Raw genomic sequence first — 22,400 nt, 5'->3', positions numbered from 1 at the left:
TCACTTCTGAGCCTCTGGGAAAGAATCTGTTTCCTGTCTTTTCAAGCTTCTAGAAACCGCCTGCCCTCCTTCACTCATAATCCCATTCTGTTCATCATCAGACTATCAACGCTCTGCCTCTCTAACTATTATCCACATTCACATCTCCCTCTAACCAGAACGAGGAAAAGGATTCCACTTTAAAGCATAGTGAGTCTAAGAATGTGATTAGACCATGCTCAGGTGGTTAATCTGCCATATTTCAGGTTACTCTTAGCATCCCAAGGACCATACCGTAATCACATATGTAAAGTCCTTTTTGCCAGATAAGGAAACATAGACACGGGTTCCATGTAGACATCTGTGGGTCCATTATTCCATCTGCCTCCACACTGTCCACATCACATCCCTTTCATACACTCTTTTAAATGTTTTGTCAGGAAGCAGGAGTCAGCTCCCTCTCCCTGCAGGTGTCCAGGTTGGTCTTTTCTCAGTTCATATCCACTACATCATTGTGGTAGAAATATTTAGAAAGACAGACACAAATGGACAAAGTCAGGTGAAAAGGAGACAAGTTTCACTCCGGTCATCTAATGGATTTGCTTCCCCAGCTGGGTCACAGATGAATGTTCAGAATTTTGGGGAGAGAGGAAAACCCAGAACACTGAGTGGGGTGTCACTGTGTCCTGTCTCCTCTCTTTTGATCTTAGAGTTCCTGGCCCTCAGGATGGTCAGCGAGGACCAGCAGTGTGCTGGGTGGCTGGAAGTTTTCTACAACGGGACCTGGGGCAGTGTCTGCCGCAGCCCCATGGATGATGTCACCGTGTCCATCATCTGCAGACAGCTTGGCTGTGGGGACAGTGGAAGTCTCAACACCTCTATTGGTCTCAGGGAAGGTTCTAGACCCCGGTGGGTAAATTTAATTCGGTGTCGGAAAATGGATACCTCTCTCTGGCAGTGTCCTTCTGGCCCATGGAAATACAGTTCATGCTCTCCAAAGGAGGAAGCCTACATCTCATGTGAAGGTGACTTATGTCTGTTTCTGTGTCTTTCCCAACCCTGTAGGATGTTGTTAGTGAGATTTGATATATTAAAATCTAAGTGATGGGTTTAAATTGAGTTTATAAAATGAAGTTTGCATGGAGCTAATTTAATCTATATGTTCTAAACTTGCTTTATTAAAATTTTTTAATTGATATAATTGATACAACATTATATTTTTGCTGTGTACAACACAATGTTTATATATTTGTGTGTATTGATAAATGATCACTACATTAAGTCTAGTTATATCTCTATATATATAGCTCCATATATATAGATCCATGCAGATACTGCTAAGTCACTTCAGTCGTGTCCGACTCTGTGCGACCCCATAGACGGCAGCCCACCAGGCTCCCCCGTCCCTGGGGTTCTCCAGGCAAGAACACTGGAGTGGGTTGCCATTTCCTTCTCCAATGCGTGAAAGTGAAAAGTGAAAGTGAAGTTGCTCAGTCATGTCTGACCCTCAGGGACCCCATGGACTGCAGCTTAGCAGGCTCCTCCATCCATGGGATTTTCCAGGCAAGAGTACTGGAGTGGGTTGCCATTGCCTTTTCCATATAGATCCATATATATAGTTAAAATTTTTTCTTACATGATGAGAATGTTTAAGATGTATTTTCTTGCCCTCTTTCAAATAGACAATACAGTATTCACCATGCTGTATGTTATATCTCTTCACCTATTAATTTTATAATTCAAATTTATACCTTTTGATTACCTTTGCCCACACCAAATCCCCCACCTCTGGCAACCACCAAATACTCAGCATCTCTTAACTTGCTTTTTTTTTAATATGACACATATAAATGAGATTATATGGTATTTTTCTTTCTCTGTCTGATTTGTTTCACTTAACATAATGCCCTCGAGGTCCATCCATGTTGTTGAAACTGGCAAGATTTTCTTCTTTTTTATGGGTGGGTATAAGTCTATACTACATTTTCTTTATCCATTCATCAGTGAAGTCTTACATTGTTTGACTAATATATATTGTTATAAAATACTAAAAGGTAATACTGTTAAAGTGCTGGAGTCAATACGTCAGCAAATTTGGAAAATTCATCAGTGGGCACAAGACTGGAGAAGGTCAGTTTTCATTTCAATCTCAAAGAAGGCCAATGCCAATGAATGGTCAACTACCTCACAATTGTGCTCATTTCACATGCTAGTAAGGTTATGCTCAAAGTCTTTCAAGCTAGGCTTCAGCAGTAAGTGAACTGAGAACTTCCGAGATGTACAAGCTGGGTTTAGAAAAGGCAGAGAAACCAGAGATCAAATTGCCAACATTTGTTGGATCATGGAGTAAGCCAGAGAATTCCAGAAAAACATCTGCTTCATTGACTATATAAAGCCTTTGACCATGTGGATCACAATGAACTGTGGAAAATTCTTAAAGAGATGAGAATACCAGGGCACCTTACCTGCCTCCTGAGAAACCTGTATGCAGATCAAAAAGCAGCAGTTGGAACCAGACATGAAACAATCGACTGGTTCCAAATTGGGAAAAGAGTTCATCAAGGCTGTATATTGTCACCCTGTTTATTTAACTTATATGCAGAGAACATCATAGGAAATGCCAGGCTGGATGAATCACAAGCTGGAATCAAGATTGCTGTGAGAAATATCAACAACCTCAGATACACAGATGATACCACTCTAATGGCAGAAAGCAAAGAGGAATTAAAGAGCCTCTCATTGAGAGTGAAAGAAGAGAGTGAAAAAGCTGGCTTACAGCTCAACATTCTAAAACCTAAGATCATCAGCACTTCATGGCAATTAAAAGGGGAGAAAGTGGAAACAGTGACAGACTCCCAAATCACTGCTGATGGTGACTGCAGCCATGAGATTAAAAGAGGCTTGCTCCTCTGTGACAAACCTAGACAGAGTATTAAAAAGCAGAGACATCGCTTTGCTGACAAAGGTCCATATTGTCAAAGCTATATTTTTTTCCAGTAGTCAAGTCTGGACATGAGAGCCGGGCTATAGAAGAAGCTAAAAAGAGTTGATTCTTTTGAATTGTGGTACTTGGATGCCGCAATTGAATTGAGAGTCCTTTGGGCAGCAAGGAGATAAAACCAATCAATCCTAAAGGAAATCAACCCTGAATAGTCATTGGAAGGACTGATGCTGAAGCTGAAGCTCCAATACTTTGGTCACGTGATGAGAAGAGCTGACTCGTTGGAAAAGACCCTGATGCTGGGAAAGACTGAAGGCAAAAGAAGAAGGGGGCCACAGAGGATGAGGTAGTTAGATAGCATCACCAGTTCAGTGGACATGAATTTAAGCAAACTTTGGGAGTTAGTGAAGGACAGAGGAGCCTGGCATGCTGCAGTCCATGGGGTTGCAAAGAGTCAGACACAACCTAGCAACTGAACATATGTTGCTGCAATGAACATTGGGTTTTCAAGTTAGTGTTTTTGTTTCCTTCAGATAAATACCCCAAAGTGAAATTCCTAAATCATATGGCAGTTCTATTTTTAATTTTTGATGCACCTCAATACTGTTTCCATAGGGGCTGCATCAACTTACATTCCCTCTAACTGTGCAAAAGCTTTCCTGTCTCTTCACATTCTCCTCAACTCCTGTTATTTCTTCTTTTTGATAAAAGCCTTTCTAGAGGATATGAGGTCATACCTCATTGTGGTTTTGATTTGTATTTTCTGATGATTAATAGTGTTGAGCACGTTTTCATGTACCTATTGGCAAGTTGTATGTATTCTTTAAAAAATATCTATTCAGGTTCTCTGCCCATTAAAAAAAATCAGACTGTTTGTTTTTTGCTACTGAGTTGTATGAGTTCCTTGTGTATTTTGGATAATAATCCTTACCTGAAATATAATATGCAAATATTTTCTCCAATTCCATAGGTTGCTTTTTCACTTTGTTGATGGTTTCCTTAATTTGGAAGAAGCTTTTTAGCCTTATGTCATCACAACTGCTTGTTTTTACTCTTGTTCCCTTTGCTTTTGGTGTCAGATCCAAAAAATCGTCACAAAAACTGGAGTTGAGGATTTTATTTTCTGTTTTTTCTTGTAGGAATTTTATGGCTTCAGGACTTGTGATCAAGTCTTTAATCTATTTTGAGATAATTTTTGTGAATGGTGTAAGATAGTGGTCCAGTTTCATTTTTTTCATGTGGCTGTCCAGTGTTCCCAATGCCATTTCCTGAAAAAACTGTCCTTTTCCCACTGTATATTCTTGGCTTCTTTGTAAAAAATTAATTGATCATAGAAATGTGGGTTTATTTATGGACTCTCTGTTCTGTTCCATTGATCTCTGTGTTCATTTTTATACCAACGACATACTGTTTTGATTAATATAGCTTTGTAATATAGTTTGAAATCAGGAAGCAGGACACCTCTAGCTTTGTTATTCTTTCTCAGGATTGCTTTGGTATTGAGTGACTTTTGTGGTTCCATGCAAATTTTAGGATTGTTTCTTCTGTATCTGTGAAAATTTCCATTGGAATTTTGATAAGGATTGTGGTGAATCTGTAGATGCTTTCGGTAGTATGGCCATATTAATAGTATTAGATCTTCCAATCCATGAGCACAGAATATCTTTCCATTTATTTGAGTCATCTTCAGTATCTTTCATCAATGTGTTTATAGTTTTCAGTGTACAGGTCTTTCACCTCCTTGGTTAAATTTATTCCTAGATATTTTATTCATTTTCATGCAAATAAGTAGAATTATTTTCTCAGTTTCTCTTATAGCAATTTGTTGTTAGTGTAAAGAAATGCATATGATTTTTGTATACAGATTTTTCTTCTACAACTTTACTGAGTATATTAATTCTCATATTTTTGCTGAAGTCTTTAGTGTTTTCTACATATAATATCATGTAAGGGGGGTTCTTGCCTCATGACTCTGATGGTAAAGAATCTGTCTGCAATGCAAGAGACCCGAGTTCACTCCCTGGGTCAGGAAGACCCCCTGGAGGAGGGAATGGCAACCCACTCCAGTATTCTTGCCTGGAGAATCCCAATGGACAGAGGAGCCTGGCAGGCTGCAGTCCTTGGGGTTGTGAAGAGTCAGACACGACTGAGTGACTAACACTTTCACTTTTCCATCTTCAAATAGTGTCAGTTTTGCCTCTTCCTTCCAGATTTGGATGTCTTGATTTTCTTTTTATTGCCTGATGGATCTGGATAGGACTACCAAAACTAAGTTGAATAAAAGTGGTGAGAGTAGACATTTTTGTCTTGTGTCTGATTTCAGAGGAAAAGCTTTTGGTTTTTTACAGTCAAGTATGATGTTAGCTGTGTACTTTTCATATGGCCTTAATTATGTTGAGATGCAATCCTTTTCTATATATACTTTGTAAAAGAGTTTTTACTGTAAGTGGATGTTGAATTTGTCAAACACTTTTCCTGCATCCTTTGAGGATATGATTTTTACCTTCATTTTGTTTATTTGGTGTATCACATTTATTAATTTGTGAATGTTGAACTATCCTTGTATCCTTGGAACAAATATCACTTGATCATGGTGTATGATTCTTGTAGTGTATTGTCAAATTCTGTTTTCTAATATTTTGTTGACGATTTATTCACCTGTACTTATCAGAGTATTAGCCCATAATTTTCTTTTCTCATGGTGTCCTTATCTGGCTTTAGTATCAGACTGATGTTGGCTTCATAACATGAATTTGGAAGTGATCTTTTCTTCTGTTTTTGGAAGAGTTGGAGAAGGCTCCACCACTAAATACTGTTACACTGGGAACTGAGATTTCAACAGTAAATTTTGAATGAAATAAATAAATGTTTGTGAAGGTGACAAATAGTTAAACCATAGCAACTTATTCCCTCAACATTTCTCTCTCTGTTTCTCTTTCTCCTTCCCTCCTCCTTCACATACACAAACACACACACCCCATTCAGGTACACCTTGAATGGTATGCTGGATGTTGCCTGAAACCCATAGCTAAGAGAATGTGGGATCAGATATTTCAAAATCAGAGGCTCACTCCATTCCTTGCCTCTCTTTGCTCATCTCTTTGTCTTTTTCATTTGAAGGCCAGATCAGATAAGATGAGATCAGTTGCTCAGTCGTGTCTGACTCTTTGCGACCCCATGAATTGCAGCACGCCAGGCCTCCCTGTCCATCACCAACTCCCGGAGTTCACTGAGACTCACGTCCATCGAGTCAGTGATGTCATCCAGCCATCTCATCCTCTGTCATCCCCTTCTCATCCTGCCCCCAATCCCTCCCAGCATCAGAGTCTTCTCCAATGAGTCAACTCTTTGCATGAGGTGGCCAAAGTACTGGAGTTTCAGCTTCAATATCATTCCCTCCAAAGAAATCCCAGGGCTGATCTTCAGAATGGACTGGTTGGATCTCTTTGCAGTCCTAGGGACTCTCAAGAGTCTTCTCCAACACCACAGTTCAAAAGCATCAATTCTTCGGCGCTCAGCCTTCTTCACAATCCAACTCTCACATCCATACATGACCACAGGAAAAACCATAGCCTTGACTAGATGAACCTTTGTTGGCAAAGTAATGTCTTGGCTTTTGAATATGCTATCTAGGTTGGTCATAACTTTCCTTCCAAGGAGTAAGCGTCTTTTAATTTCATGGCTGCAGTCACCATCTGTAGTGATTTTGGAGCCCAGAAAAATAAAGTCTGACACTGTTTCCACTGTTTCCCCATCTATTTCCCATGAAGTAGTGGGACCAGATGCCATGATCTTTGTTTTCTGAATGTTGAACTTTAAGCCAACTTTTTCACTCTCCACTTTCACTTCCATCAAGAGGCTTTTTAGTTCCTCTTCACTTTGTGCCATAAGGGTGGTGTCATCTGCATATCTGAGGTTATTGATATTTTTCCCGGCAATCCTGATTCCAGCTTGTGTTTCTTCCAGTCCAGCGTTTCTCATGATGTACTCTGCATATAAGTTAAATAAACAGGGTGACAATATACAGCCTTGATGAATTCCTTTTCCTATTTGGAACTAGTCTGTTGTTCCATGTCCAGTTCTAACTGTTGCTTCCTGACCTGCATAGAGGTTTCTCAAGAGGCAGATCAGGTGGTCTGGTATTCCCATCTCTCAGAGTTTCCCACAGTTTATTGTGATCCACACAGTTAAAGGCTTTGGCATAGTCAATAAAGAGGAAATAGATGTTTTTCTGGAACTCTCTTGTTTTTTCCATGATCCAGCGGATGTTGGCAATTTGATCTCTGGTTCCTCTGCCTTTTCTAAAACCAGCTTGAACATCTGGAAGTTCACATTCACATATTGCTGAAGCCTGGCTTGGAGAATTTTGAGCATTACTTTACTAGCGTGTGAGATGAGTGCAGTTGTGCGGTAGTTTGAGCATTCTTTGGTATGGCCTTTCTTTGGGATTGGAATGAAAACTGACCTTTTCCAGTCCTGTGGCCACTGCTGAGTTTTCCAAATTTGCTGGCATATTAAGTTCAGCACTTTCACAGCATCATCTTTCAGGATTTGAAATAGCTCAACTGGAATTCCATCACCTCCACTAGCTTTGTTCGTAGTGATGCTTTCTAAGGCCCACTTGACTTCACATTCCAGAATGTCTGGCTCTAGGTCAGTGATCACACCATCATGATTATCTGGATCATGAAGATCTTTTTTGTACAGTTCTTCTGTGTGTTCTTGCCATCTCTTCTTAATATCTTCTGCTTCTGTTAGGTCCATAGCATTTCTGTCCTTTATCGAGCTCATCTTTGCATGAAATGTTCCTTTGATATCTCTGATTTTCTTGAAGAGATCTCTAGTCTTTCCCATTCTGTTGTTTTCCTTTATTTCTTTGCATTGATCGCTGAAGAAGGCTTTCTTATCTCTACTTGCTATTCTTTGGAACTCTGCATTCAGATGTTTATATCTTTCCTTTTCTCCTTTGCTTTTTTCTTCTCTTCTTTTCACAGCTATTTGTAAGGCCTCCCCAGACAGCCATTTTGCTTTTTTGCATTTCTTTTTCTTGGGGATGGTCTTGATCCCTGTCTCCTGTACAATGTCATGAACCTCATTCCATAGCTCATCAGGCACTCTATGTATCAGATCTAGGCCCTTAAATCTATTTCTCACTTCCACTGTATAATCATAAGGGATTTGATTTAGGTCATACCTGAATGGTCTAGTGGTTTTCCCTACTTTCTTCAATTTAAGTCTGAAGTTCGCAATAAGGAGTTCATGGTCTGAGCCACAGTCAGCTCCTGGTCTTGTTTTTCCTGACTGTATAGAGCTTCTCCATCTTTAGCTGCAAAGAATATAATCAATCTGATTTCGGTGTTGACCATCTGGTCATGTCCATGTATAGAGTCTTCTCTTGTGTTGTTGGAAGAGGGTGTTTGCTATGACCAGTGCATTTTCTTGGCAAAACTCTATTAGTCTTTGCCCTGCTTCATTCCGTATTCCAAGGCCAAATTTGCCTGTTACTCCAGGTGTTTCTTGACTTTCTACTTTTGCATTCCAGTCCCCTATTATGAAAAGGACATCTTTTTTGGGTGTTGGTTCTAAAAGGTCTTGTAGGTCTTCATAGCACCTTTCAACTTCAGCTTCTTCAGCGTTACTGGTTGGGGCATAGACTTGGATTACTGTGATATTGAATGGTTTGCCTTGGAAACGAACAGAGATCATTCTGTCATTTTTGAGATTGCATCCAAGTACTGTATTTCAGACTCTTTTGTTGACCATGATGGCCACTCCATTTCTTCTGAGGGATTCCTGCCTGCAGTAGTAGATATAATGGTCATCTGAGTTAAATTCACCCATTCCAGTTCATTTCAGTTCGCTGATTCCTAGAATGTTGACATTCACTCTTGCCATCTCTTGTTTGACCACTTCCAATTTGCCTTGCCAAAGAGGCATTAAACTGTGAGACCTTTTATTGATGGTATTTTTCCTATAATTAAACCCTGTGAATTGAGAGGTGGTAAAGTCTTTGACCATGAAAATGAGCAACCCGCTCATAGAGGTCCTGCCATTGTTTTCTCAGAGGTTCTCTGCATAGAGTGGGTAGTAGTTTTGATAGGAAGATCTGGAAAGAATATATAAATATTGATACTTTATGACAGGTACTATTTACCCTTCTGGTTTTTTTGAATTTATATTTCTCTCAGCTTCAATTCTTTTATATATATTTTCAGTCTTTTGTTTATTATTTCTGCATCTTCTCAATACAAATTGTTCTCAGTAGGCATTTTTTAACTATTGCAAAAATTTCTGGCTTACTCAGTGTGTACATATATGTGTCCATATATCTTCTCAGAATTCTACTAAGTCTTTCCTGTATACTTTCTTTTTAAGACATTCCTAAACACTACGAGCTTTTCTGGTGGCTCAGACAGCAAAGAAACTGCCTGCAGTGTGGGAGACCTGGGTTTGATCCCTGGGTAGGGAGGATCCAGTGGAGAAGTGAATAGCAATCCACTCCAGTATGTTTGGAAAATCCTATGGACAGAGGAGCCTGGTAGGCTGCAGTCCAAAAGGTCACAAAGAGTTGGACATGACTGAGTGACTAACACACACACACACACATAACCAACACTACATTGTGGAGCAATTATCTTCCAATTCAAAATAAATTTAGAAAAGAGTTTCCTTTTACAACAGTAGTCTTCACTTGCCCACTTGTCACACTGAATAATAGGTAAGAGTAGTTTATAATCTATCTAATAATTTTCCATTAAAATTATGTACATTAGATTTTGAATATAAATTGACTCTGTGCTTCTGCACTGATTATTTTTAATATGAACTATTATCATAGACTGTTACCATTCATTTATATTTGGTTTACTATTTCACTGATTAGTATGAATTTTAAAAAAGAAATTTTATTTCACTGAATTTTGTCTATTCATTCATTTAATAAATATTTATCAAGCCCCTATCTAGGTATTTCAAAATGGTTTTCCATAGATATTTGTTGAATGAGTGCATACAATGTGCAGGCATTCTCATAATAGCAGAAACATGGCACATATAAGATATACAAGGTCCTTCTTCTAATGGAACTTTCATTCAGAGGAGTGTGTGTACATTCGTAGATGTCTGTGTTTATATTTGCTGTGGGGTGTGAAGACTGATAAACAAGTAAATATTTAAAGTAATTTCAGCTGGTGATCAGATGCAGTGAATGTTTCAGCCCAGGAGATAATGAGCCTGTGTTTTCACATGTCATTTGCACTGAGCCATGGACCTTAGATAATCTTATGTGGGGTCAGGAACACCCTCAGCTATTCCTGACCCACTGTTTCCCCGTTGTGTGCAGGAAGAAGACCCAAGAGCTGCCCAACTGCTGCCCCCTGCACAGGTACATCAGCACGCCCCCTCCCCTGTGGCTCCCAGGGGCTCCTTCCTCCCACCAGGGCAGTCACAGGAGGGGCTGCTGCCTTTTCAGACAGAGAGAAGCTGAGACTCAGGGGAGGAGACACCGAGTGCTCAGGGCGGGTGGAGGTCTGGCACAGTGGAACCTGGGGCACCGTGTGCGATGACTCCTGGAGCCTGGCAGAGGCCGAGGTGGTGTGTCAGCAGCTGGACTGTGGCCAGGCCCTAGAAGCTGTGCGGTCTGCAGCATTTGGCCCTGGAAATGGGAGCATCTGGCTGGATGAGGTGCGGTGTGGGGGCCAGGAGTCCTCCCTGTGGGACTGTGTTGCGGAGCCCTGGGGGCAGAGCGACTGCAAGCACGAGGAGGATGCTGGTGTGAGGTGCTCTGGTGAGTGAGGGGCTTGGGGTCCACCCTGGGTGAGTCGGGGCAGCACAGGGGCACTGGGGTGGGCCGGGCATAGTGAGGAGTTTGTGTTCAGACATCCCGGGTGCTGGGGCTCTGATCTAGGATGAGGGAGCTGGGAGGACTGGACACTGATGTTGTGCAGACTGAGGTCTGATTTCAGGCTCAGGACAGAAAAGGTTTGCCCTGTGTTCTGACCAATTCTTCTTCCCCACACTACTGTTTTTCTCTTTAGGTGTAAGGACAACATTGCCCACAACTACAGCAGGTACTGTGATCCATCCACGGGCAGGAGAGGATACTCAAATACTGGGGACCTGTTCTGTGGGCTCTCTGACAACTCAGAAGAGGAAAGAGTCTGAGGAGCTGTGGATGTTGGGGAGGAGCCAGGGCATTATACTGGGGAAATCCCCTGCCTTGATGTCCAGGGTCAAATGTTCTCATGCCCGGGGTCCAAGAAAGTCTGGTTTCCATGTTGTAGAATCTAAGGATCTCCCACCTGCCCTTGAGTGTTGCTCCTCATCAGAGAGGTGCAAGTCCCTGCACTGTTTGATGCTCTGTCTCCTGAAGCCCAAGGAGAAGGGATGCGCTGGGTCCTCAGAGGCTGTCTCGGCAGGGCAGCTCCCTGACAATCCCCATGTCTGCCTCAGGGCCACACTGGCCAGGGTGGAGTTGACTTGTCTCAGGAGGAGACCCAGATGAGCCCTGACACTGTCTGAGGCTGAGACACCATTGTCCGGAACTCCTGAAAATGCTGACACAGAGATTTCTCTGTGCCAAAGACTATCTCCAGCCCTTTTCCCTGTTCTCCTTAGGGACCAGAACAACCTCAAATTCTCTCCCTGGCATCTTCTCCCTGCCGGGGATCCTCTGCCTCATCCTGGGGGCCCTTCTCTTCCTGGTCCTCGTCATCCTGGTGACTCAGCTGCTCAGATGGAGAGCAGAGAACAGAGGTGGGCTTCAGGGGGAACTGGGAACCAGGGAGAGTGTGTGGAGGCAGGAGATGGGGCAGGTGTGAGGAGGGGAACCTGGGCCAGGTACTGTTCTGAGTTGCAGACTCCATGTGCTCCGTGCTGAGCTCTAAGGGCTGAGTAGACAGAGGTTCTTAGGACTGGGGTGTGAATTCTCATAAGCCATGGCCTCTCCTGTGAGACCAGACACAGTTGGCACTAAGCTGTAATCAGGGTCAGATGAGGGAGAAGGTGATGACATGGTTCATGGGGTAGGAGACGATGCTGAGGTCCTGGCAGCCCCCATATGAGCACCAGGGAGATGAAGGTGGGCTGGCTGGATTGGGGTATCTGTGGAAGCTTCTCTGACCTGCTGGAGGATCTCTCAGCCTTATCCAGCTATGAAGATGCTCTTGCTGAAGCTGTGTATGAGGAGCTCGATTACCTTCTGACCCAGAAGGAAGGTCTGGGCAGCCCAGGTGAGTGTCTCTGTCTGCCCTCCTGGGATCTCTGGTTGTCACTACCCACTGGCTATGCACATCTCAGCATCTGCAAACCCCCTGTGTGCCCCGGCTCCTCCAAAGAGGCAGGTTGACGTCTCAGAGCCCTGTGACCTCTCAGCCTCTGTCTACACTGCAGAAGCCAGGCCTGTCCCTTCTCAGCCTTAACACAGGTCCCGTGGGTGTGGGGAGGGTCATGCTGTGTGTTGTGTGATGTTTGTCTCCACATGAGGCTTTCCGTCAGATTTCTCACTGACTAAACTGCTGTATTACACCAGGGATGGTGAGGACAACAGTGACTACAGATCCGCTCCAGGAAATAGAGGTGGACCTGCCTCGGCTGGGCTCTGGGGAGGAGAGTTTCCCTCATTGAGAGGAGATTTAAGGGGAATGGTTTTCCTTTGATGGACCAGAGGCATCCCTTGTGTCCAGATGGGGTTCGTCCTTCTCCTTCTCTGGCTGTTCTGTGATGTGTCACGTTGGGACTGGTCTCTCTGTGTCCAGAATCACAACAGGCACACAATGATTTAAAAAAATAACATCTGTAAAGCACAATTTATCAAAATACTTTAGCAATGCTCAATGGTGGAAGAGTTGCTTTGAGATATGTACTTTTCACCAGAAAATATTGAGATAAGTAAAATTGTGTTTTGGCTTATGGACACGTCAAAATGAAATATGGTCTTAGAGAAAAAAGTCTTTTGAAACAAGGAGTGACTGGTGCCTCTATTCAGAAACTCAGAAACCCTGGGTCAGAAGGTATCTTAGGTATTCCCCAGACCAACCCACTTACTGCAGTTTCATCCACTCCCTTGTCTGCTCTTAGAACCCCCAGATCAGAGGACTGATGTCCCTGCTGAAAATTACGATGATGCTGAAGAAGTACCAGTGCCTGGAACTCCTTCTGCCTCTCAGGGGAGCGAGGAGGAAGTGTCCCCAGAGGAGAATAGGGTGAGGTCCTCTCAGACAGGTGAGTGGGGTCAGTTGATCTCCTGCAATCTTTCTATCTGAAAAGAGTGAATTTGTGCTCCTCAATGCCCAGCCTCCCTAGAGAGTCAAAATACAGGTAATCTCATATATTTGGTAGCATCATCTTGACCATATGCCATATTTAATGCTGTCAGACCCTTTGCAAGGAGTGAGGAATCACTCTGCTTTTGGCATTTATGTCTCCATAATGTGACATAAACTTATCACTCTGTATGTGATATACTTGCATGAAGATTTATAGATTATGGAATTTCCTGGTGGTCCAGAGGTTAGGATTCTGCACTTTCACTGCTAGGGCCTAGGTTCAACCCTGGTCAAGGAACTAAGATCCTGCAAGCATTGTGTCATGGCCGAAAGAGAAACGTATCAATTAATCGAGCATATGTAAAAGAAAGCTAAGTGCTGAAGAATTGATGCTTTTGAACTGTAGCATTGGAGAAGACTCTACAGAGACCCTTGGATGGCCAGGAGATCAACCCAGTCAATTTAAAGGAAATCAGTCTTGAATATTCATTGGTAAGACTGAGCCGAAGTAGAAGCTCCAATACCTTGGCCACCTGATGCGAAGAACTGACTCCTTAGAAAAGACCCTGATGCTGTAAAGATTGAAGGCAGGAGGAGAAGGAGATGACAGAGGATGCAATGGTTGGATGGCATCACCGACTCAATGGATATGAGTTTGAGCAAGCTCCGGGTGTTGGCGATAGACAAGGAAGCCTGGTGTGCTGCAGTCCATGGGGTCACAGAGAGTCAGGCATGACTGAGTGACTGAACTGAACTAAAGCAAATTCAAAAATGGAACAAGTGTTTTAATAATATCTTTGCATTGTTGCATACATGAAGGCAAACCATTCAATATCACAGTAATCCAGGTCTATGCCGAATCAGTAATGCTGAAGAAGCTGAAGTTGCCATTCTGTGAAGACCTACATGACCTTTTAGAGCTATCACCTAAAAAAGATGTCCTTTTGATTATAAAGGACTGGAATGCAAAAGTAGGAAGTCAAGAGATACCTGGAGTAACAGCCAAATTTGGCCTTGGAGTACAAAATGAGGCAAGGCAAAGGCTAATAGAGTTTTGCCAAGAGAACGCACTGGTCATAACAAACAGCCTCTTTCAACAACACAAGAGAGGACTCTACACGTGAACATCATCAGATGGTCAGTATCAAAATCAGATTAATTATATTCTTTGCAGCCAAAGATGGAGACGCTCTATACTCTCAGCAAAAACAAGACCAGGGGCTGACTGTGGCTCAGATCATGAACTCCTTATTGCCAAATTCAGACTTAAACTGAAGAAAGTAGAGAAACCCACTAGACCATTCAGGTATGACCTAAATCAAATTCCTTATGATTATACAGTAGAAGTGACAAATGGATTCAGGGGATTACGTCTGATAAGCAGAGTGCCTGATGAGTTATGGACGGAGGTTCGTGACATTGTACAGGAGGCAGGGATCAAGACCATCCCCAAAAAAAAGAAATGCCAAAAGGCAAAATGGTTGTCTGAGGAGGCCTTACAAATAGCTGAGAAAATACAAGAAGTGAAACCAAAGGAGAAAAGGAAAGAGATATCCATTTGAATATAGAGTTCCAAAGAATAGCAAGGAGAGATAAGAAAGCCTTCCTCACTGATCAATGCAAAGAAACAGAGGAAAACAATGGAATGGGAAAGACTAGAGATCTGGTCAAGAAAATTACAGATACCAAGGCAATATTTCATGCAAAGAAGGGTACAATAAAGGACAGAAATGTTATGGACCTAACAGAAGCAGAAGGTATTAAGAAGAGGTGGTAAGAACACACAGAAGAACTATACAAAAAAATCTTCATGACCCAGATAATCACGATGGTGTGATCACTCACCTAGAGCTAGATATCCTGGAATGTGAAGTCAAGTGGGCCTTAGGAAACATCTCTATGAACAAAGCTAGTGGAGGTGATGGAATACCAGTTGAGTTCTTTCAAATCCTAAAAGATGATGCTGTGAGAGTGCTGCACTCAATATGCCAGCAAATTTGGAAAACTTAGCAGTGGCCACAGGACTGGAAAAGGTCAGTTTTCATTCCAATCCCAAAGAAAGGCAATGCCAAAGAGTGTTCAAACCACCACACAATTGCACTCATCTCACACACTAGCAAAGTAATGCTCAAAATTCTCCAAGCCAGGCTTCAGCAGGACATGAACTGTGAGATTCTAGATGTTCAAGCTGGTTTTAGAAAAGGCAGAGGAACCAGAGATCAAATTGCCAAAATTCGCTGGATCATCAAAAAAGCAAGAGAGTTCCAGAGAAATATCTATTTCTGCTTTATTAACTATGCCAAAGCCTTTGACTGTGTGTATCACAATAAACTGATATTTCAGTAGCTGTGAGAAGACACTCATTCTCTAGAAAAGAGTATTCTCCATCTGAGGGCCTGTGTAGTTTCTGGGGAGGAGATATCTGTGGGTGCCCCTGTGATACTATTTGTGGACATTTGGGAACAGGAGTCAAGTCAACTAAGAGCAGACTTGGGTTGTGAGTGAGGAATTCTGATTTTTCCTGTTTCCAGTCTCACTCTTATTATGAATTTGCATCTGTCACCTGTGAAAGGAGAATATTTAAATTCCTTTTCATAATTCTTACTGTTGCTGGGCATCTCCTTGGTATTGTGTTGCCTGGAAGCAGGTCTCCCAGAGCTCCTGAGCACAGGTCTCCTGTGATGCAGGATTTCCCCATGCACTGAGGCCCAGGAGACCACATGAACTGGATCTGAGAGGAGAGCTGGGATCCATCCTCACTGGAACTCATGTGAAATAGCCTGAGCCTCCCTCCCCACACCTGGGTCCCAGGGATGCTTTGTCATAAGCACTTGCTTGACTCCCTTCCACCAGAGGGTTCTGTTCCATCCTTGTGTCTCAGTTCTAATCACTTCTCTTTTCTACTTCAGGCTCTTATCTGAACTTCTCCAGAGAGGCAGTTGATCCTGGGCAAGGAGAAGAGAGCCTCTGGCTGCTCCAGGGGAAGAAAGAGGTGCTGGGTACGATGATGTTGAACTCAGTGCCCTGGGAACATCCCCAGTGACTTTCTCGTGATGCTGTATTAAATATGAGATGAAGCCTCAGATAGTCTAATTGCCTGTATTTCAATAGAGTAGTGCTGACCTGTAATTGTGTCATATGAAAATTGCTCAAAATGAAATATTCTGAATAAATTAACTTTTTGCTGTGCTGTTAACTTAGCAAGCTCCATGTCAAATGCTTTTAGAGGATTGGTCCTCAAATGCCATCTTTCTCAAAGGAAGTGCAAGATGAGTGAGCTGACCTGCTTTCTCACCTGTCTTAGAGGCTAATGAGGGCATGCTCAAAAATGTTCCAGGTCACTCTTATTTAGAAAAGGATGTAAACTTGGTCTACATTCACACACTCCTTTCTAACAAGATGAGCTCATGGGGGAAAAAAAAATAAACAGTTCTAAACACCTCTGAGATGTCACATCACCAGTTTGTAACTTGTTCTTGGACACCAGACTGTGTGTGAGTTTCAAAGTGGAAGGTTGGCTGGTGGAAGAGAATGAATACAGCTTTCCTTATCCTGCCTCAATATTCACAGGCCAATTAAAAATCTAACTAAACATAACTACCTCTTCCTTTTTCATCTTTCATTTATTCCTTTAGTGGTACAGACACCTCTTTGCTCGTATCCCATGTCTGTTTGATTAGCCAATCCTTATAAATCCATTCTTTCTTCTCCATCTCTTCTTACTATTTCTTTAGGATGCTGCTATTTCTTGTCTCTCCAAGGATCTCTCCTTCTAAGTGAATTATATCAGTTCATATATGTCTTCAAGTTGATGGAAGGCAAATTGGTGCTCATCCACACCCTGTATTCAGATGGGACAAGAAGGCAAGAAAGTGGAGACCTAGGCAGAGGGGATTCAGAAGAATGGATGTAGATATAAAGATCAGGAACATTTGGCTATTTATGTTTCAGAGATATGAATGGAGGCATCTGACATGACTGATCTCTTAGAGGAAGAATTTCAGACCAAGGGGATTCTTTGAAAACATCTATTTTTCAGATGTTTCAAGATTGCTTAAACAGTGTCAGACTTTATTTTTCTGGGCTCCAAAATCACTGCAGATGGTGATTGCAGCCATGAAATTAAAAGACGTTTACTCCTTGGAAGGAAGCTTATGACCAACCTAGATAGCATATTAAAAGCATAGACATTACTTTGCCAACAAAGGTCCATCTAGTCAAGGCTATGGTTTTTCTAGTGGTCGTGTATGGATGTGACAGTTGGACTCTGAAGAAAGCTGAGGGCTGAAGAATTGATGCTTTTGAACTGTGGAGTTGGAGAAGACTCTTGAGAGTCCCTTGGACTGAAGGAGATCCAACCAGTCCATCCTAAAGGAGATCAGTCCTGGGTGTTCATTGGAGGGACTGATGCTGAAGCTGAAACTCCAATATTTTGGCCACCTCATGCGAAGAGTTGACTCACTGGAAAAGTCCCTGATGCTGGGAATGATTGGGGGCAGGGGGAGAAGGGGACAAAAGAGGGTGAGATGGTTGATGACATCACTGACTCGATGGACATGAGTTTGGTGAACTTCAGGAACTGGTGATGGACAGGGCGGCCTGGCGTGCTGTGATTCATGGGGTCACAAAGAGTGGGACACAACTGAGTGACTGAACTGAACTGAACTGAAAATGTAATTGTGATCCTGCTGTGACTCCTCAGTGTAGAGAGAGCTGTCATGAAGAAGTGTCAAAGTAAACATTATGTTTACACAGCACTACCCCAGCAACCCTCCCTACCCCCCAATCCCACCCCCACCCCCAGCCAATTCCATTGTGGACATGTGGAGAAGCTGCTGCACTAATATAAAACCTGAAAGTGTTGGCCTGGTTGTGAGCTGGACCGACCCAGTTATTTGGTTGACGACTCTGGATGGTTTCTAGGGCTCCAACCTACACTCACGCTTGCAGTCTTCATAGTTCTAGACTGTGCTTGGGGATGGGAAGATGCCCAGGGCTTCTTCCAGGGCAGCTCACATGGCTATTCACTTGGGAAGTGATGAAATAGATGACATATGATGAAATAAGGCACACACACGAAGAAGCTCAGTGAACTCCAAGAAAACACAGATAAACAATGAAATTCAGGAAGACAATATAAGAAGAAAATAAGATTAAAAAAAATTTCTCATCATCATTATTATTGTTTTCAATTTTTGTTGCATGAGTCTTTGTTGCTGCACATGGGCTTTCTTCAAATGAAACAAGCAGGCACTACTCTTCTTAGTGGGCAGCAGGTTTCTCTATGCCCGGGCTTCTCTTATTGTGAACATGGTCTAGGCACCCAGGCTTCAGGGGTTGCAGCATCGCCTCCTATTTGTGATTTGTGGGTCCTAGAGCTCAGGCTCAGTAATTATTGAGCTAGGGCTCAGTAATTGTTGAGCTAGGGTGTTACTTCACAGAATAAACTCAGATTTTTTTAAACAGAGATAGAAATCATAAAAAAGAAGTAAACAGGGAGTTTGCTGATGGTTTAGTGGTTAGGATTTGATGCATTTGCTGCTGTTGTCTGGATTCAGTCCCAGTAGGGGAACTGAGACCCCTCAAGCTTTGCAGTGAGGCAAAGAGAATAACAGAAGGAACAAAACAGAAAAATGAACCAAACAGAGATTCAGTTGCTTAAGATTTAGTTCAGTTCAGTGGTTCAGTCGTGTCCGACTCTTTGTGACCCCATGGACCACAGCACTCCAGGCTTCCCTGTCCATCACCAACTCCTAGATCTTGCCCAAACTCATGTCCATTGCGTCAGTGATGCCATCATCCAACTGTTTCATCCCCTGTCATTCCCTTCTCCTCCTGCCCTCAATCTTTCATAGCATTAGGGTCTTTCCTGTGAGTCAGTTCTTCACATCAGGTTGTCAAAATATTGGAGTTTCAGCTTCAGCATCTGTCCTTCCAATGAATATTCAGGACTGATTTCCTTTAGGATGGACTGGTTGGATTAGTTGCTTAAAACTACAATGAATGGAATGCAACAAAATGAAAAATGCTACCTAGGGCATCAACAACAGCAGAAGACTCTGTAACTTAGAAGGCAGGGCCATTGAGATTACCCAGCCAGGGAACAAAGAAAAAGAGGAATGAAAAAGTGTGAAAGAACCTGTGTGAACTATGGGGTAACATTCACAGAAACAACCTGCACATTATTGGAGTCCCAGAGGGAGAAGAGAGGGAGAAAGGGACACAGATTGTACTTAAAGAAATAATACCGGATAAGTCACAAATCTGATGAGATTTAGACATCCAAGTTCATGTAGCTAATAGGTCACTCCTCAGAGTTCATTCAAAATGATCATCCCCAAGACACATTGCTTGTAATCAAGAAAAAGAGGGAATTTTATAAGCATCAAGAGAAATGTAAGTGCTCACAAAAAAGAAATTCCCTTAAAAATATCAGTGGACGTTTTAGTAGAAACCTGACTGTCCAGGAGAGAAAGGATGATATATTGAAACTTTAGAAAGAAAAAAAAGCCTACCAACCAAGAATATTTTTCTCAAGAAGGCTGTTTTTCATAAATGAAGATGATATAAAGACTTTCCCAAACAAACAACAGTTGAGGACATTCACCAATATTAGGCTTGTCTTACAAGATTGCTGAGGGGAGTTCCTCAAACTAAATGAAGGATGCTAATTTTTATATGAAAGAAGTGAAAATATGCAACAGACTTGTAAATGTAAATACTGAATCCAATTCAGCATACTTTGACACTGTAATATGGTAGTGTGCTAGTCAGGTAGCTTTAGTCTAAAGAAAGTATTAAAATAGCTATAGAGAAAAATATTTTGTTAGTGGATATACAATATAGAGAGAGGTAAATTGTGACATCTAAAACAAAATGTGTAGAAGGGGATAAAAAGGTAGAGCTTTTGAATGTCATTGGAATTAATTTGTTATCAGTATAGTATTTACTGTTGTCCCTCTAAGATGTTTTATGTGAGCCATGTGGCAACAAAAATGTAAAAACCTACAGTAGATTCACAAAAAGTAACAAGAAGGGACTCAAAGAACAACATTATCCAAAATTATCAATTCACAGTTCTAACTGTTGTGCAGAACACTTGAGTTTTCCTGGTCTCCACATCATCTTTCAAGATCAGCCAAAGAGGACTCTCCTTCTAAAAGGGAAACTCTAATTAAGCTGTCTGTTATTTTAAGCCAAAGAAGTCTTTGGGCACCTCATCTGCTTCCTTATGTCATATCGATGGTGCAGCTGTACTTTTTTAATCACAAGTTTTCTTCATGTGATATTGCTGTGTGGTTTTAATGAAAAAACTGCCAATGATAAATCATATGAATATCCTGTCTCCTCAGTTGTGTTGGATTAAGACTTATTAAGAAGCCACATGTAGGTACTTTGTGGTTTGTCTTGTGTATCCTTAGAGATAGAGATTTGCAGTGTTCGTTGTGGCATATTTGTTGATGATAGCTGCTTGTTTTTGAAAATCAAATTTTGCCTTGCTAATTGCCAGAAACATTTGCCTTTAACACAAAAATATTAGCTAAATGATGTTCTCAGAAATATTTCTTTCTATTTAAGACAATTTATCTTCAATATTTAGTACAGTGCCATTCAGCCATTCAATAAATATTAGCTGAGCATCTGTGAAGTTATAGAGAGGGGAAATATAGAGCTTATACACAGGCACAGGCCTCACTCCAATCCTGGGCCCTGGCAAGGCCTCAGACAATGCCTGCAGACTGCAGGTGGCTTGGTTAGCATGCCCAGATTGGGAAGCATTCGATGACAAGGAAAAGAGATCTGTTCACAGAGTCTTTGATGTTAAAGGAGGAACACATTTTGCTGTATTTCCAGTGTTCTTAGGCTGGTCTGCGGGCAGGACTCAGCTGCACCAAAGCTCCATGTGCAATAGAGCCTCAGTTCATAGACTTTGAGTCTGAGCAATCACTCAGGCTTTGAACTCTGAGTGCCACCCCAGAGGCACTAACCTTAGGTTGCAGTGGTTTAAGAATCACCACCCACAAGAACTCAATAGTTCTGCAGTTGGTAATTACATCAGCTCTGAGCAGAGGTGGGTTAATCATGAAGTTAATGAAGTGTGTTTTTCAGAGCCTCTCCTTGCACCAGCCCCTTCCAAGTCCAAAAGGGGCCCTAGGGCTGTGGTTGCAACAGAGAGGACTCTATGATCCTTGCCCCCTCACCGTGTCTTCTGCCTGCCTTTTGCCTGTGGAAAACTTTAGTCAAAGAAAATGTTTAATTGGAGAAGCGAGAAATGTGGAATCAAAGGAAAACAGTCAGAGGAGACTAAATAATAACAATGTAGTCATTAAGCACAGTCAAGGACCTTTAATTCTTTCTCAAGGGTTATAGATGATATTCTGAGCCATGTCCTGTGAGCTGCCTTATAGACACAAAACACCAGGCGGAGCAGTGGACTACACGATGACCACACTGTACCCAGTACTTGAGCGTCCACAATTCTGAGAACTGACCACAAAGACATGGGAACAAGTACACACAGGCACTAAAGACCAACTGTACCTAAAACAACCAGTGGTTGTTTTGGATGGCATCACTGACTCAATGGACATGAGTTTGAGCAAGTTCCAGGAGTTGGTGATGGACAGGGAAGCCTGGTGTGCTGTAGTCCACTGGGTAGCAAAGAGTTGGACACGACTGAACGACTGAACTGAATTGAAAGTAACCAAGATGACACTAGTCAGACCACTCATGACCAATTTGAAGATGACTGTACTATTTCTGCATGTAATCCCCCTCCCACTTTGTCTATAAAACTCACCACCTGCTTGTCATGGGGGTGAACTTTGGCCTTTGAACAGATGGCTGCCGCTGCTCCTGCCAGTTGCTGGCATATGAAATAAAGCAAACTTTCTTTTCCACCAACCTGCCCTGTATACTGGCTTTTAAGCAGTGAGCAGCCAGACCCCACACACATACCTTTCAGTAACATGGTCACAAAGAGATAGGCTTTGAATGTGCCATTTTCTTCAGTTGAGGGGGAAAAATTCAGCAAAATTATTTCTTACCCAAAGGTGAAGAAATTAATTAACTACATAGAGCACTACATCCAGGAATCAGATTTGTTCAGGAAATCAAGAAGAAACTAAAGAGGTTTAGAAAGTACATGCTGCCTTTTCATTAGTACAGGATTGGTGGAAAGTAAAAATATGATGAACTGACTAACTCAGAGCAGA

The 22,400-nt window shown here is 42.1% G+C and overlaps 1 protein-coding gene across 1 annotated transcript in view; it reads left to right on the top strand.

Moving 5' to 3' along the window:
* The window catches only part of LOC129644229 (antigen WC1.1-like), a 54,506-nt gene extending 38,278 nt beyond the window's left edge, over positions 1-16,228 (top strand). Inside the window, exons 13-20 of the mRNA XM_055569750.1 lie at positions 690-1,004; positions 10,263-10,304; positions 10,392-10,706; positions 10,957-10,989; positions 11,537-11,674; positions 12,061-12,150; positions 13,007-13,141; positions 16,095-16,228. Coding sequence (XP_055425725.1) covers positions 690-1,004; positions 10,263-10,304; positions 10,392-10,706; positions 10,957-10,989; positions 11,537-11,674; positions 12,061-12,150; positions 13,007-13,141; positions 16,095-16,228 — 1,202 coding nt within the window. The remainder of the gene's footprint in view (positions 1-689; positions 1,005-10,262; positions 10,305-10,391; positions 10,707-10,956; positions 10,990-11,536; positions 11,675-12,060; positions 12,151-13,006; positions 13,142-16,094) is intronic.
* Positions 16,229-22,400: the final 6,172 nt, after the last annotated feature.

This window comes from Bubalus kerabau, chromosome 1, assembly GCF_029407905.1.
Source record: "Bubalus kerabau isolate K-KA32 ecotype Philippines breed swamp buffalo chromosome 1, PCC_UOA_SB_1v2, whole genome shotgun sequence".
NCBI classification, from domain to species: Eukaryota; Metazoa; Chordata; class Mammalia; order Artiodactyla; family Bovidae; genus Bubalus; species Bubalus kerabau.
The sequence above is the reverse complement of the archived record's forward strand: the minus strand, read 5'-3'. Positions and strand labels throughout refer to the sequence as shown.